General features: G+C 39.2%; 1 protein-coding gene and 1 long non-coding RNA gene across 3 annotated transcripts; both read right to left on the bottom strand.

Moving 5' to 3' along the window:
- Positions 1 to 330: 330 nt before the first annotated feature.
- On the bottom strand, positions 331 to 1,694 carry LOC123623883. Its single transcript, XR_006730036.1, has 2 exons — positions 626 to 1,694; positions 331 to 436 (listed from the first exon to the last, which is right to left on the bottom strand). It is a non-coding gene; the product is annotated as an uncharacterized LOC123623883 (long non-coding RNA).
- A 2,465-nt stretch (positions 1,695 to 4,159) lies between these two features.
- On the bottom strand, positions 4,160 to 14,170 carry BSPH1 (binder of sperm protein homolog 1). Of its 2 annotated transcripts, none has more exons than XM_045531290.1 (5): positions 14,068 to 14,170; positions 7,762 to 7,826; positions 6,666 to 6,695; positions 4,831 to 4,962; positions 4,160 to 4,419 (listed from the first exon to the last, which is right to left on the bottom strand). In XM_045531290.1, exons 2-5 carry the CDS (start codon positions 7,814 to 7,816, stop codon positions 4,277 to 4,279), a joined length of 360 nt encoding a protein of 119 aa, XP_045387246.1. In that variant the 5' UTR covers positions 7,817 to 7,826; positions 14,068 to 14,170; the 3' UTR covers positions 4,160 to 4,276. The 2 variants fall into 2 exon arrangements, with proteins under 2 accessions (XP_045387246.1, XP_045387245.1); XM_045531289.1 differs by lacking the exon at positions 14,068 to 14,170 and adding an exon at positions 13,696 to 14,059 and having other exon boundaries at positions 7,762 to 7,782.
- Between the last annotated feature and the right edge of the window lie 3,516 nt (positions 14,171 to 17,686).

Below are 17,686 nucleotides of genomic sequence, written 5' to 3'. Positions count from 1 at the left end.
CTTCTAGGGAACACAGCCTCCTGTCGCTGTGTGGGTACCATCTCATCAATTACCAGCACACCCAATTTATTTTAAGACAACTCATCCATCACTACAGTCCTCCCACCTCCGTTCGGGTCCACGTTTGTGCAAACACAGACACTTTTGCATTCATCACCTTTGCCGCGCATCAGTTTCACAGAGACAAGAAAAGCGCAGCTCCATTTCATTCTGCAAATATTTTGGGAGTAAGAGAAAGGACAATCTGGCTAAAATTCTGGGTCAACATTTGGGGGCTGCTAGGGATTGAGAGATCGGATCCTTCGATTCAGCCAAAACAGAAAGACAGTGTTTGCCTGGAGACTCTTTATTGGGTACGACACGGATATCAGGAAGCAGGGACATGCACTCTGCAGCCTGTCATCTCGTCCTTGTTCCCTCCGCCACGCCAGAGCAGCTGGAAGAAGAAGTCAGAATCAGCTGGGGCTTCCAATCTGTTCAGCCTGTACTTTCTTCTTTTTTTATTCACTCTCATCTTTACTTTCCTCTCTATATGCTTTAGATTCCATGTTTATCATGATAATCTTTCTTTTGAACATACTCCGTCCTCAGCCGTCTGTTCTACCACGCCCACTGAAACACCCACCTGGAAATAAACGCGAACATCTCCTTTCTCAGTGCGATCCCTTGAGCAGCATATGCTGTGGTGGAAATCTCACGATTTAGTCTGCGATGATAATTAACTCATGATCCCCAACTGTGCTGAGTGTCATCTGCACGCACCTTGTGACTCACCTTCCACCACTTCTCGTTCTGCTCTGAGCTCCCTTCCCTCTGGCCGGTGGGCAGAACTGGGCAGATTAGAGGGAAGGAGGTTGACATGTTAATTTCCTTGGTCCCCCACGCCACGGACTGATCACTTCCACCGCCCACAGCTTCTGCCAGGCAGCTCTTTCCCACCTTTCTTTCTCTCCGCTCCCCACCCTCCCTCTGTCCCTCATTCCTCTCTCCCTCTCTCTCCCCTACTCTCTCTCACTTTCTCTCTTTCTCTCCCCATTTTACCTCCCCCCCCAATTCTAGAAATTTCTCTTTCCCCTCATCCTTCAGGTCTTGCTGTCACTGTCTCTGGGCACTGCACCATAATTTGTAGTTTCCAATGTCCTGTGTTTAAGCAATTTGAGCACATTGTGAGCTTCCTGCTCGAACCCTGGAGAAAATACAATAAAAACTCTCTCAACTTTTAATCCCCCAAAATCTACAAATTTGCTTATAGCTGTACTCACCCACTTTTGCTCACATTTTATAACAATGGAAGACCTATTCCTGCCAAAGACGGCCCTACTCCGTCAGCCAGGTGATTGTCCCATCTTGTCCCACTTTCTCAGAGTCTTCCATCCGACAGTCACATCCTCTCCACTGGTTCTTTTCCCAGAGTCCAATATGGTGCTGTCTTCCTCATTAGGCACATGCACAAACACATACATCTATGTCTGTACACATGTACTTACATGTGAACATATACATGTGTGTTTATATCTGTATCTATACATCTATGTATCTATCTGTTGATCATCTGTCTATATCTTATATATAAGGTCATTCTCCTGTAGAACCTATAGTCTTCTTCAACAGCCACCTTTTTCTTCTAGTTTTCTTTTTCTTTCTTTCTTTCTTTTCTTTTTTAAGACAGGGTGTCACTTTGTTGCCTAGGCTACAGTGCAGTGGCATCATCATAGCTCACAGCAACCTCAAACTCCTGGGCTCAAGTGATCCTCTTGCCTCAGCCTCCCGAGTAGCTGGGACTACAAGTACACAACACCAAGGCTGGCTAATTTTTTTTAAACTTTTTCTGTGGAAACGGGGTCTCACTATGTTGCCCAGGCTGGTCTCGAACTCCTGGCCTCAAACAATCGTCCCGCCTCAGCCTCTCAAATTCCTGGGATTACAGGATTGACCCCACTGCACCTGGCCTCTACTTTCTTAAGTACTGGCCTTGTACTTTCATTTCTTTCAGACCCAAACTTCAGAAAACAGTAGGCTACATACTTTACATGCAATTCTTTACTGCCCGTTAGCCCTGAAAATAACTCCATTCTGGCTTTTATCCCCACAACTCTATGGAAATTGATCTGCTTAATACATTTAATGTGTTCAAACACAATAGACATCTTGTAACTATTATAGATGATATAAACTTACAACCAATATATTATATATATATTACACACTATGGATATTTACAGATCTTACTTGATCTTTCACATCACTTATAGACCATTGATCCTCCTCTTTTTACTGAAGATACCTCTTTCCTTCAAAAGCATGATATTGTCTGCTCCTTACTGTCTTCTTTTCTCCCTGGTTTCCCCTTCTTACTCTGGAACTCCTTCTCCTCCATAAACTATAAAGTTCAGAGTAACTCAAGGCTGTTTCTATGACCTCTTCTCTCCTGACGCTGTACTTTCCTGGAGAAATTGCACTCATAGTTTTGTATCAAATACCATTCGAAGTATTGATTGGTGAAATCACCTTGAGACTTCCTTTAAAATACTCCAGCAGGAAAAAAAAAAAAAAAATGGAAAGGTCTAGCTGAAGCAAAAATGTCAAATGTGGATGGTTAAACTTGGGTAATTAGTGCATGGGAATCCATCATGCTCTTATATTATCCTCTCCGTGTTTGGGTATATTTGGAAAATTTTTGTAGTTAAAGAGTGAAAACAAGATGATAAAATTAAAATATCATTCGTGTCCCGAGGATTTCCATAATTGTGTCCTCGACCGATACATCTCCTCCGAGCTCCACGACTGATCATAAAGCTGCCTCCCCGCATCACTCTGTGGATGTCCCACAAATACCTCAAACTTGGAAAAGCAGAAATGGAACCATAGCCTCCCCCCGACAGTGCCACCCCCAGCTTGCTGCCTGTCCAGAATGTAGCTTCTCAGAATGGGGTCACAAAAGCCATGCCGTGGCTCACCCCACAGCTGGGAATTCATCCTTAACTCCTCCCTCCCCACTCCCAATTATATTTAGTCACCGTATTCTGTCCACTTTTCCCCCTTTGCCTTCAGACTTGGACTCTTGTCCATCTCCCCAGTCACCGCCAATGCCGGGTCACTACCATGGCCCATGTGGGCTCTTGGGAAACCTAACCAAATTCAGCACATGGCCGTCCCTCTTCCCATTTACTCTCCACCCAGAGCCAAAGCAGTATGCCTTGCAATTAAATCTGATTATATCTAGATCCTGTTTCCTTAACATTTCTCTCTGACTTCTTTTTGGACGTAATAGCCAACTCCTAAGTTGCCAGCATGCCGGGCCTCTGGCTCCCAGCGGACATCCCATGGACCAGCCCCCGTGTCCTTCCTGTGACTTGTACATGCACGCAGCTCCTTTCAGCCTGTGACGCTTTCTCATGTGGTTCGTATCTCAGCCCCTTTGAACTTCACTCTAATATGTTACCTCATCAGCACCTGTATTCCCAGCTCAGGTACCCCGGCACTTATCACTTTTTACCTGTTTTCAAAACATGTGAATGTATTTTTAACAAACTTTATTTTTTTAGAGCAATTTTAAAAGTGCGTAGAGGGTACAGAGATTTCCCACACACCCCCGTCACCACACAGGCAAGCCTCCCCCATTATCAACACCCCCCACCAGAGCAGTACATCTGTTACAACTGACACATCACCCGAAGTCCATACACATTTTTTTTTTTTTTTTTTGAGACAGAGTCTCACTCTGTTGCCCAGGCTAGAGTGCCGTGGTGTCAGCCTTGCTCACAGCAACCTCAGACTCCTGGGCTCAAGTGATCCTCCTGTCTCAGCCTCCTGGGTAGCTGGGATTACAGGCACGTGCCACCATGCCTGGCTAATTTTTTCTATTTTTAGTTGTTTGGCTAATTTCTTTCTATTTTTAGTAGAGATGGGGTCTTGCTCTTGCTCAGGCTGGTCCCAAACTCGTGAGCTCAAGCGATCCTCCTGCCTCAGCCTCCCGGAGTGCTAGGATTATAGGTGTGAGCCACCATGCCCGGCCTCATACACATTTTTTAAGGACCCAATTTTACACAGACAGCAAGAAAAAGTGCTGGGGCTAGAATATAGGTCTCCATGTTAAAACCCCATAATTCCTAATCAAAACCTGAAGTTACTGACAGTCAAATCACCTTCAATTCACATCTCAGAATAAAACCCTTTTAATGAGGATCTTACCTCCTCCTCTGCCAACAAAAGCTATAGGTTCTTTCCATTGAGGATGACTACACTTCTTCACCCTGTCCCCCAGCCAATCTCACCATCAATCACAATATTTCCAAATTCTGTCCCGGTTAAAATTCTTGGTCAGTGAACACCATTTTTGCCCAAATGCATTCCCATCTTCTGTACATGCCCAGTAGACCATGCGTCTGTACCAAAAGGGAAACGCACATTTTGCAAAGTCTGCAGAAAAGAAAAAAGCAGTCAGAATAAGGAACCTTTTCATTTTGCACATCCCCTCCGCCTCACCACACACACACACACACACACACCTGCACTTCTGCTTCCCACTCAGACCGTCTGCTCTGCCCTGTCCTACCAAAGGCATATGAGAACAATGCTGGTGGAGGACTGAGATCCGTATCGCTGTAATGTTCTACTAAAAGATTTCTTTTCAAGATCATGAAATTGAAGTGCTCATAATATATCTTTGGTGGCATGTGATTTTCTTACTGTCAGAAATTGCACATCCCTTGTTTTCACAACTTAATTGGCTATAGATTCAATTTGCAGAACCCTCTTGTGTAGCTCACCAAATCTCAGCCTCAGAGGCCAAGGTTACCACCTTGGGGTATTCAGAGGCAAGATCCTCACCTTCCGCGGTGCAATACTTCCAGTATCCTCCGTAAGTCTCGTTTAATGAGCACCACTTGTGTCTTGCCTTGAGCCTGATGCAGTCGTAGAATGTTTGGTTTTTATACTGGAATGGAAAGACACACTCGCCATCTAGAGAAAACAAAAATTCTTCATCTGTTTCTGGGAGTCTTCGTGGAGAGGTGATAAACTGACTTTCCTCCTAGGGGTTGGTGCAGTCAGAAATCAGAGCCACTACCTGTGGCTCTATCGAACACACACGTGTGCACGCACACACACACACACACACACACACACACGTGGATTTTTGCTGTCCCCCAAAATAAACCATACTTTATACCCATAACTTGAGTTTCTAACTTAACACATCATAGAAAACCTTTTCAAGTAACTTTCGTAGCTCCAACACCTCCCTTCTAATGCTGGCTCATGTTCCGTGATATGGATTCATCACAATTTGTTCAATACTTTCCACATTCAGATTTTTTCCCACTGTAAACATTCCATGCATTTAAACCCTTATATACTGAAGCATTTGTTTCCATAGACAATTATCCCTAAAGCATGGTTACTAGGACAAAGCATCTGCGAAGTTTTAACATGGATGGGAATTGGTTTCTTAAAGGGCTAGAGCAATTCATCTTCCCTATCAACTGTGCTGTCTTACTTGAGTTCTCATCAGTATGAAGCATTTACACACTTTAAAAGCGTTTACCTGTATAACAGATGATTCCTGCCTTGCTTTAAAAGATCTCTTGGTCCTTATGCCATCCACATATTTTCCTATATTTTCATCTTAAATGATTTTGTTTCTTTTACATATAAATTTTTATTAAGCAAGAATTTACTTTTGTATATGATGCAAGAGCAGAGTGCAACTTTATTTTGTCCAAACAGGTATTGAATAATGACAGATTGATTATAAAACAAACCACTTGTACATTTAAACCTCTACACATTTAAAACCATATATTAAATTCTAATATATCCTGGGATCCTTTTATATTAAGATTCCATCCATAGAGTTTCTTAAAATTATTAGAGAGGTAGGATGGCAAGATGGTAAAATGAGCAGGCTCTGGGGCCAGCAAGCATGACAAAATATTGTTTCTTCTTATTATTATTTGACTCTCCCTAAGCTGATAACATGCTGTTTATATTATAATATTTTATTAATAGCATATTTAAAGATATGATGAAACAAATTATTAGTCTACCCCAACACTATTTAATTTCATAATGTTACTAATTATTATTGGATATATTTTCTATATGAATTTTAAAATCTGCTATTCCCTTTAGATTGGCAGAAATTAAAGAGTAGAAACATTCGGTGCTGGTGAAAGGTCAGGGTGACTTCTATTTCTCTGTTTTTTTTTGAAACAGAGTCTTGCTCTGTTGCCTGAGCTAGAGTGCAGTAGCATCATCATAGCTCACTGCAACATCAAACTTCTGGCTCAAGCGATTCTTCTGCCTCAGCCTCCTGAGTAGCTGTAACTACAGGCATGCACCACTACATCTGGCTAATTTTTCTAGTTTGAGTAGAGATGGGGTCTTGCTCTTGCTCAGCCTGGTGTGGAACTCGTGGCCTCAAGCAATCCTCCTGCCTTGGCCTCCCAAAGTGCTAGAATTATAGGCATGAGCCACAATGCCTGGCCCAATTTCTCTGTTGTTTTTTTTTAAAATCTATTTACAAGGTACTTACACTACATTTTATTAAAGGGGAAGAAGAATTTTATCAGAAAAAAATCACCAATTCCCCAATTTTTACAAAAAAAAAAAACAAAATTAAAAGAAAATATGCTTTAATAGTAAAAGTTTTTTGATCAACTTACCTTTGACCTCTGCAAAATGAGTTATAGTGTCTGAAAAACAAAATTTGGAGCTAACATTTATTTTACTATTTTTAGACTTTAAAATGGGCTCTTATATAAAATGGAATTAAGTAAAAATGTTAGTTTGAGGAAAAGTGACATTGTTATTGCATTACGTCTTCCATGCAAGAACATGGCACAATCTTCACGTTTTCAGAACTTGTTTTATACTCTTCAATGTGATTTTCTTATTTACTTAATATAAATCCTATTCTTTTCTTACTGATTTAATTCCAAAGTGTTTTTTTTTTGTCATTGATCTTAAATAGAATGTTTTCTTTGTCCATCAATGTCTAGTTGGTTCTTACCAGTACAGAGAAAAACTACTGACTGTTGTGTGTTTATCTTGTACTCAGCCACATAGCCATATTCTGTTATTAAAACTAGTAATTTTTACTAGTATTCCTAAGGATTTTAAAGCACACAATCATAAAATAATATTTCATTTTTTTAATAGGCTTATAGATTTTTTCCTTTTATAGCATCACATATATTAGAAGCCCCCCAAATAACGTTAAGTAGTATTGATGGCAATAGATAACTCTGTGCTTTCCTGGTTTTAGTTGAAATGACATTCAGATTAAGAATACTCATCCAGCATGATTAGTATTAGTTAAAAAATATGAATCAACTAAAAATATCAATTGCTAAAGGAATTTAAAATTAAAATACAGTTTTATGATATCATATACACATTAATAAAGGTGACCATATAAATAGAGATGGAAAAATTTGCACTTCATTTTTAAGTGGCAAAAAGCACTATTTCATTGTGTTCTATAATGTTAGATTTTTACAAAAGTAAGATTACATTATGAAGTTGTATGTAATGAACTATTTAATCACTCACAAATATTAACAGTAAAATTGACAGTAAAATCATGATTTTTCTCTGTCTTTCTTTACGTACTTTTACTTATTTTATACATAAATACATAAAATAGTAGTTTTTAATGAAAAATACGATTTCTTACCAGAAAAAGAAGTATTCAATGATTTCACATTTTATTGCAAAATTTAAAAAGAAACTCTAATAAAAGTTTTTTGATCAACTCACCTATAGTTGGTGGAAAATCATCTGAAAGACACAATTTTGAACAAACATTTGTCATTAGATTTAGCCTTTAAAATGAAAAAAATGAAAAAAAGTAATTATTTCCCCAGATTCTATTCCAGTAATAATAATAACATTTTGAAGGTTATGCATTGAAATTCAATAGTGCTTATTTTTAGTAGTGTGATTGTGGGTTACTTCTAATTTTCCTTTTGTTTTAACAGTACTTATCAAATATTATTGATGAATAGGAACAATTAAAATTATTTTTAAAAATTTCTGGAGGCAAAATAAATGCTTATTTTCCCCACATTTTTCTACAAAATGAACCATATTGTAATAGGAAAATGTTTTACCATTTCACCATTTTCTGTTTTGTTTTGCTTTATTCTATTTCTTTTTAGTACTATATGGAAGGTACAGTTTGAAGCAAACATTTACTTGACTGTCCTTAGCTTTTACAATGAGATTAAGTTAGTTTTAGCATCTGTTAAAGAAGGGTTTTTGCAGCTGGACTTCATAGGTTTGTTGTGAGGATTAAATGAAAACATATGTCAAGGAACCTACACAATACATGGCACCTAGCAAGCAGTTAGCATATGGTAACAATTTTATTGCAATGATAATGATTTCTATTCTTACAATAATCATTATTGTTTGCTCAGCTACCAGGTAGAAGACAGATACAAGTTGGCAAAAGATTTTCACAAACCACAGAAAACTACATCCATTAAAAATTGCTCCAGAATTTAAAGGTGACTTTGGTATTCAACAAATATTGAAGTTACAGGAAATCTGAAAGAAAGTGCTAAGGCATATCATAATAAATATTTAATAGATTGTTTATTATTCACAAGTCTTCAATTGCTCTTTTTTAAGATCAGAATACAGGCAAGATCTTAATGGCTATGCATTTGCCTATAAATTTTGAGTAACTTGCCAATGATGTGAAACATATTTTTAAGAGATGGGAAATAGTTTTAGGGTTGACAAGAGGGGAAGGGTAGGGAATTTTTAACAACATGAACTACAGTGTAGGGAAGATGAACTAACAGGAACCACTGGTATATAGAGAACTATGGGAAAGTGCCAAGTATGAAGGATTCTAGTAGGAGGACACATTTGTAACATAAATTGACAGTAGATAAAGAAATATTTCTTTCTCAGGAAAGAAATATTTCTTTCTCAGAAATAAATCTTTCTCAGGATCTTTAATTCAAATCTCAATTGTCGCTTGCTAGCTATGTGACCTTGGGCACATGATCCAACCTCTCTGTGCCTCAGATTCTCTTCAGCAAAATGAGGGCAATTATTGTATCTACTTCCTGGGATTGTTATGAGGAACAGACGGATCATACTTAGAATAATGCCTATGACAAAGAAAGCACTTGATAGCTTACAGCTGCTATTCTTACCAACAATGTTGTAACAACTGAAATATTGTCATCAACATTTTCATCATTAGTACCATGAGATTCAGGCTGGTCTTCCGGAAGGCTTACTGGTGTTTCTGATATGGGACATTACAGGCTTTTTATTTTTATCACCTCTTCTCCTTCATACCTGAATTCAACTATTAGAGATTCATGCCTTTGGTATTGCCACTTTCCAAATGGAACCCCTTCCCCAGGAGGGAAAAATAAGGATGATACATCTGGGGCCCTGCACATCTTCTATGTACTGGGCACTATGTTTTATTTAAGTTAACGGAACAATTTTGTGAGGCAAGCATTATTTCCATCATCTTACTGGCAGAGTTAAGAAAAACTAAGCTCTATGATATTACCAATTTGAGTCCCCCTTAGAGGGGATGGGTCAGTGGGACCTAAAGACCCAAATCCTAGCACAGGCTCAACCACTTACCAACCATCTACCCTCAGTTTGCTCAGCTATAAAACAGAGAGAGACCATTAGGATGTCAAGTCCTTCCCAGGTTGAATATTCTAATATTCCTGGAATGGGAGAAACTGCCTGATAGCTTTACTTTTTTCCTTAAAGCATTGCTTCTCAACCATTGTTCCTTTATAAGCCATTAAACCTATAATATTTACCTCCTCCTTCTTAGAACTTGAACTTTCTGTTTTGCCATTTTGCATAATTCCCAAGGAGTGATTTTATGGAAAGGCAATTTAATTTAAAATCAGCATGTACTTAATTAAATACTAAATCTTTGTTATAAAGTTCATTTAATTGAGTCTTTATGAATAGTCATAATTTTAGAATGAAATATAATATAGAATGAATTATGGAATAAATACAGAATGAAAAATTGTGTTGCTCTGAAATAGCAGCTCCCAAATAGCAGCTGATGTATGATGCTTAATACCCATTAAAATTATGTAAGATACAAAAGCATAATTTAATGACAAATAAATTTATGAATGTCCTGTTTGGTTAAGAAAACACATACATAATGCAAATTGCAACTGTATCTCATATTAAAGCATTAAAACTCAATAAAATCTGTGTTCATAACGAGTTCATCAATTTTGTATATTATACCTAGAAGAGCAATGACTGTAATTTTCTATTTGCTGTGTATATTTTGTTTATTAATGACTGTTTCGCTATTCACTCATGTTTATTCATTTCACAAGTTTATCTTTCAGCTGAATGCTCAAGGCTGCCATGGTGGCCTGAAATAAAAACTTTCACCTTAGTTGCATATTACTCAAGGAATACCCATAATGTACCAGCGTAGTGGTGCACAAACTTTACTGCATGTTAGAATCACCAGCTGAAATTTAAAAAATTTTGATGCCTTCTACTTCTGGGTATATACACAAAATAATTGAAAGCAGAGACCCAAACAAGCATTTGTACACTGATGTTCATAGTAGCATTATTCACAATAACCAAAACGCAGAAACAACCCAAATGTCCATGGTGAGATGAGTGGGTGAACAAAATGTGGTACATCCATACAATGAGATATTATTTAGCCTTAAAAAGGAATGAAATTCTGGTACATGCCACAGCATGGATGAACCTTGAAGACAATAGACTAAGTAAAATAAGCTAGACACAAAAGGACAAATTTTGCATGATTTCATTTATTTGAGGTAACTAGAATAGCCAAATTCATAGAGACAAAAAAGTGAAATGGTGATTTCTAGGGGCTGGAGGGAGGGAGGAATGGGAGTTATTGTTTAATGGGTATGGAGTTTCAGTCTGTAGATGGTTCTACAACAAAGTGAATGTACTTAATGCCACTGAGCTGCACACTTAAAAATGGTTACAACGGTAAGTTTTATGTTATATATATCTTACTATTAGTAATAAAAACAGAAAAAGTCCTGATGTCCAACTTGTACCCCAAATCAATTAAATCAGAATATCTGCGGGTGAACAATTTTTAAAAGAGCTCCAGTAATTCCAATAAGCTGCAAAGTTTGGTAATCACTGGATTAATAGCTAATAACAGAAAGCGCAGGCAATTATAATGCGGACATGTGACAAGTCAAAGGAAAGCACAGCAAGATAATAATTCTACATATTTACCTCAAAATTACTTTCACTCATTTTCTAAGTTATTTAATCAAATCCTTATGTACATGTCATGATATCTCTGGTACTTTAAGAGCCAAGGTTAGAGAAAATATGGGGTGCTTATGCCCATTTCAACCTTTTTATTTACTGGGGGAAAAAGTCAACCCATGTCCCCATGGTGGTTTTTTGTGTGTGTGTGGAGGAGGGGTGCTGAAATTGGCACACTTTTGGGTCATAGTTGGAGAAATACATGGTGATACTGTGGTATTGAAGGAAGGAATAAAATAGAACCAAACTACAGGACATGAGCAAAGACCTCCGCAGCCAGGGATCTCCAAAACCGCTCAGGTGGACCACAAATATGTGTTGAATGCCTGCTATGTCCCCAGTATAGTGCTAGGTTCTGGGGTACCAACCAGAGGAGGGGTTGAAAAGGTGAGCTCTGGACTACATAAACCAAGGTGGAATTCCAAGATTCACAGGCTCATCAGAAGTTAAGCTTGTGTTCTTCTTCTGAAATACGGGGATTTTAATTGTATCTACTTCCTAGATTTGTTGAGTTCATTCAGCCTGAATTTTATAGTGAAACTATTAGGAAATTGATTTTTTTTTTTTTTGAGACAGAGTCTCGCTTTGTTGCCTAGGCTAGAGTGAGTGCTGTGGCATCAGCCTAGCTCACAGCAACCTCAAACTCCTGGGCTTAAGCAATCCTCCTGCCTTAGCCTCCCGAGTAGCTGGGACTACAGGCATGCGCCACCGTGCCCGGCTAATTTTTTTCTGTATATATATTTTAGTTGGCCAGATAATTTCTTTCTATTTTTAGTAGAGACGGGGTCTCGCTCTTGCTCAGACTGGTCTCAAACTCCTGACCTCGAGCGATCCACCCTCCTCAGCCTCCCAGAGTGCTAGGATTACAGGCGTGAGCCACCGCACCCAGCCTTGATTTGTTTTTAGATATCATCCTAGTCCTGATCTCATGGATGGAGAGATACAAACAAGTACAATGGAGCCTTCTGCTGTGATTGTAGAAGAACAGGTGCCACCGGGTAAGTGTCGAATGCAACAGCATCATAGCACGTGATTATCCATGCTATAAAATTATAATGTGAGTTCCCACTCAAATGTCCCTCTCTGATTAACACTAGAAGTTCTTTCTGCCATCCACGTGAGGGATCACTTGCTTGCAAATGGTGGGATGTTGCAAGTACAATGCAAATGCAGCCCCAACGGACTGCAAAGTCAAGTTGCTCATCTTGTGAAAGACGCAAGATTTTATGAGTTTAATAAAAGCAATATTGGACAAATAAGGATCTGGCTCATCATGATCAGCTAAAAAATGATAAAAGATAAAATAGCTCATAGGGTGACTCCATAAATGCTTCAAAAATATATATTTTTTTGGATTTCAAAGGATTAAGGCCAGAGTCTCACTCTGTCACTTGGGCTAGGGTGCCATGGTGTCAGCCTAGCTCATAGCAACCTCAAACTCCTGGGCCCAGGTGATCCTCCTGCCTCAGCCTCCCTAATAGCTGGGACTACAGTTGCACACCACCATGCCTGGCTAATTGTTTCTATTTTTAGTAGAGATGGGGTCTCGCTCTTGCTCAGGCTGGTCTCGAACTCCTGACCTCAAGTGATCCTCCCGCCTCTTCCTCCCAGAGTGCGGGCATGAGCCACCACGCCTGGCCAATATTCTTTTTTTTTTTTTTAATGTATGTACAAAAGTGATGTATGATTTAAAAAAAACAAACCTATGGCCAAGTCAAAAAGTGTTATTTTCCAATGAGCGTAAAGTCAAAATCCCAGCAAAAGCAGTGGTCACAGTTACATTGAGAGCATCTTTTCCTTTTCCTTTAAAAAAAAACATTTATCAGCACTGTTTTATTTATTTTTTAATGCAAAGATGTCCTGGAAAATGTTTAAAAGAAATACATGCAAGGTCATTGTTCTTGGCTCTTCCATAAAAAAATGCTTTCACAACCACACAGAGTCCTCATCAAACAGGAAGTCTCTTTTTATATTACCACTTTATTATTGTTAAAGGCAATATGACTTTGGTAGAAGAATAAAACAGACTTTACAAAAATTAGTTTTGTTTTCAAAACCTCTACAGAAGGCATTTAAAATATCTTAAAGGACGACACACGGTTACCGAGTAACACGACTCCTGTGAACAGAATTTTCCAATTTACATTCTCATTCTTTCGTTGTTATAGCTGAATTTTCTTATTTTTTTAAAGCTTACCGATGGATCATGGCTTTTTTGTTTTGTGTTTTTACATAAATATACCTGAAAGATAGAGCATCCTTTTCTTTCTTAGGGTACCCGAAGGAAGGGTGACGCTTACCCACCGCGGCATCTCAGGTTTGATTACTTATAGCAGCAGAGGTGCTGCAAGACTCATGCTGCAAATGTCCAACCCCAGGCATGGCCACATTGTTCCTCACCTTCGTATGGAAGACCAAGTACACCGCAAAGCAGGCAGAACCAAGTCAGCAGACGGCCCATACTCCTCCCTTCCAGGACTGGTGGTCGACAAGCTCAGCTCCAAGATTTTATAGCCCTGGGAACCGGCCAATGTCTCCTCCCTCCTCCCCATCTCTCCCTCTTCTCCTCCTCCATCCTTCCAGCCTCTCTCTCCCTCTGCTCCAAAGCTAAGCCTTGCATAGGAAGAAATACAGAAAAAGCAACACTTAAAACAACTGATGTTAACTACAGACAAGGGAGAGTCGACGTGGGGACTTTCAAGTTGTTGGCATGAGGACAGTCATCAGTGATCACAGCAGCAGTCGCTGATTTATCTACCTCTTGGTTCTTACCAGGCCTTCTCAGCCAGCGCTGCAGAGTCCCCTGGAGAAGCCCAAGTGTCCCTGTGTATGCTCCAGAAACCTCCCTGTGGGCTGCCGTTCTCAAGGAAGTTCTAGGTGATTTACCTAATGGGCTGCAGGTGGCTTTGAAAGTCTAAGAAATAATTTACCTAATGGGCTGCAGGTGGCTTTGAAGGTCTAAGAAATAAGCAACGCAGCATTTATGGTTTATGGCCACCTACATTTCCAACTCTGAAAACTGAGGGCAATTATGAATTCTTAAACACATTCTATTGTGTTCTTAATTGCTTTTTCTAAAAGTTGAAAATGGGCTGTCATTTTGTCTCTATTATTTTTATCAGGAAGATGGAATTTCCTTTGGGAAAAAATGGCAAAAGAAAGCCCTATTTCTAAGACTGTCAAAAATGTCAACAGCTATCAAATGAGAAGCGCTTAAGAAATAAAATCCTACACAAGGCTTTAAAAAAGCCAAGTTACCTTTGGAGAAACCAAAGTATTTGGAAATGATTGTTGCCTGCACTTATTTCTGACATTTCTGCACATATGTGTTGCTTCTTACAATCACTTGAGAAAGGTTGTCCCTAAATCTTGGATCTACAAACGTGTCAAGACGGCAAGACAATTGGCTTTTGGGATAACAGTCATTTGGGAATTCCCATCAGTATCTCATACATTTCACATGCAGCCACTCCAGCTTCTTCCCAGGAGTTGAATCTTTACAGCAGGGATCATGTAAGAAATTAGACTTCCATTCTCAGAGCACAGAATTTCATTACTTTTTTCCCTCTCTTTCTCTTCTTTTCCCCCCAGCTTTATTGAGGTATAATTGGTATACACAAAATTTCAAATAATGAATGTACACAATTTAGTGAGTCTGGACATATGTGTACACACTTGTGTTAGCATCACCACGATCATGGTAATAAATATGTTCATCGCATCCAAAAGTTTCCTTGTGTGTTTTTTCTTGGTATGTGTGCGAGGTAAGAACACTTAACATGAGATCTACCCTTAACAACTTTTTAAGTGCACAATACCTTACTGTTAACTATAGTCACATTTTGTACAGCAGATCTCTGGAACTTATCTTGTGGAACTAACTTCATTTCCGTTGAACACCACCTCTTCATTCCCCCCCTTCCCCATCCCCTGGTAACCACCATTCTACTGTCTACCTCTATACATTTGATTATTCCGCATGCCTCATATGAGAGAAATCATGCAATATTTGTCCTGGGTCTGGCTTATTTCACTTAGTGCAATGTCTTCCAGGTCCATCCATGCTGTTGCAAATGCTAGAATTTCCTTAGTTTTTAAGGCTGAATAATATTCCATTATATTACCACATTTTCTTTATCCATTCATCTGTTCTTGGACATTTGGGTTGTTGCATCTCTCAGCTATTGTGATTAATGCTGCAATGAACACGGGAGTGCACATATCTCTTTGAAATATTGCTTTCAATTTTTTTTTTGGATCTATACCCAGAGGTGGGATGGCTGGATCATACAGTAGTTCTATTTTTAATTTTCTGAGGCACCTCCATTTTGTTTTCCATAGTGGCTGCACCATTTTATATTCCCATCAATAGTGTGCAAGGGTTTTAGTTTCTCCACATCCTCGTCAACACTTGTCTTTCACGTTTTTATTAAATAATAGCCATCCTAAAACATTTCCATATGAAACTAATCTTTCTATAAGACAGGTGTTTGGGTCCTTTCTTGGTGATCCAGTGAGTTGGGAGGTGCTATATTCAGTCCCTTTGCTGTTCAAGCAGCCAATGAACTATTATAGCTGCTTTCCCTCTTACTTGAACATCTTTCACCAAAACGTGAGAAGGCAGTTCTAGAATATTCTACAACATAATAGTTGGTCTTTGGCACACTGTCCTTTTGCTATTATTATTGATACTGTATGGACACTGAGTGTGTTAAGATATCATGCACTTGAAATTTCTAAATCACCCATCTTTGCCTGCAGCATCTTTGTGCCATGTCAATCATGGTTGCATTGCATGTCACCAATTTCCCATTCTGTAAATATTTCCTCAAATCGGATTCACTTTAACATTAGCTGTATGAGATCCAAAAATCCCTTAGCAAGTGAATAAAATAGAAGAGTCGAATGTAACATTAGCCCATCTTGCTGTCAATTTCTAATTTCTCTCTGTTATTTCTGTATACCTGAGTATTGATGAACAAGCTAAGAATTAACCTATCTAATATCCCCTCCCCCCCATCTGATCGACACCCGATCAATGTTATTCTTATATGTGCTCTTAGGTGATGATCAGTGAAACCAATTTGATGGTGAGTACATGTGGTGCTTATTTTTCCATTCTTGGGATACTTCACTTAGTAGAATGGGTTCCAGCTCTATCCAGGAAAATACAAGAGGTGCTATATCACCATTGTTTCTTACAGCTGAGTAGTACTCCATGGTATACATATACCATATTTTATTAATCCACTCATGTATTGATGGGCACTTGGGTTGTTTCCACATCTTTGCAATTGTGAATTGCAGCATACTCATTTTAACACCTTTGGGTATATACTGGATCACAGGATAATTTTATTTTTAGTTTCCTGAGGAAATTCTGTTACTAAAAAACTGTGGTCTTTCCCTACTTTACATCAGCTGCAAAGAAAGAGCATCCAATTGTTGGTAAGGCATTCAGGTTTTTTATTCTTCAGGCAAAGAATGGAGAAGGGTGAATGTGTGCACTGAAGGCACTCTCTCCCTGAGCAAGGGTAGGTGTGGGAGTTTTAAAGAGTTAGATGTGGGATGGTGGAGGTGTGTGAGCAAGTACAGGGTGGAGATTCGGAAGCGTGGATGCAGTTCATGTACACGCTTCTTCATATATTGCATATACAGAAAATGGCAGAATTTCTCACTGGGGGAGTGACTTTTAGTATTATAATGACAAGTTCATGAGTTAAAGGTAACTGAAGGGCGCTTGCTCTGGTCTCACTAGCTTTGCACAGGTCTGGACTTCCGGCATCCAGCGGGGAGTCACGTGGCTATTTGTAGCATTTGGGCTACAAAGAAAGCAATGAAGACAGAGGCAGAGACAGAAGACAGCGGCGGGGTCAGGGGAGGCTGCCATGTGAGAAAATCCAAGCCTGCAAGTTTCTTATTTTGAAAACACCCAAGCCTAGGCCATGAGAACAAAGCACCAAAGTCACAATAAAATAAAACCCCCAAACACTCTGGTGCAAGCCCCATTCTTCCCACCAATTTGGTGTATGGCATTTACAAGTCCCTGAGCACAACTGTGCCTCAATGTCCTCATCTGTAAAACAAGGGAGTCCTTTCGGGGATCAACTGTAACATGTGGTCAATTCTGAAAGATACCAAGGCTGCTTCTTGGTATCCTCCAAAACTTCCAAGTCCAAGACTTCTTGGACTTCTTCAAAAAATTCCAGGATGGTGGAGTATCATTGAAAAATGACAACATGTTTCAGAAAGCTAGTTTCAATTCTCCCATGCTTGCCTTCTCACTAGAAAATTCTAGGGCTCTCGGTCTTTCATTATTCAGCTGAAATCTCCCCTGTGCCTCACAGCTGAAATGCCCAGGAGCACTCTCTTCTTTGCTCATTAATATTCT

Source organism: Lemur catta, chromosome 19, assembly GCF_020740605.2.
Source record: "Lemur catta isolate mLemCat1 chromosome 19, mLemCat1.pri, whole genome shotgun sequence".
NCBI classification, from domain to species: Eukaryota; Metazoa; Chordata; class Mammalia; order Primates; family Lemuridae; genus Lemur; species Lemur catta.
This window is presented reverse-complemented; position numbering and strand designations above follow the sequence as displayed.

Excerpts from the sequence above, each read along its gene's own strand:
- BSPH1 (XM_045531289.1), bottom strand. The coding sequence starts at position 13,756 with ATGGGCCGTCTGCTGACTTGGTTCTGCCTGCTTTGCGGTGTACTTGGT. Across the intron at positions 7,783-13,695 it reads ACTTGGTCTTCCATACGAAG|ATGATTTTCCACCAACTATA; the intron begins GTGAGGAACAAT and ends TGTGTCTTTCAG. Across the intron at positions 4,963-6,665 it reads TCATTTTGCAGAGGTCAAAG|ATGGCGAGTGTGTCTTTCCA; the intron begins GTAAGTTGATCA and ends TGTTTTCTCTAG.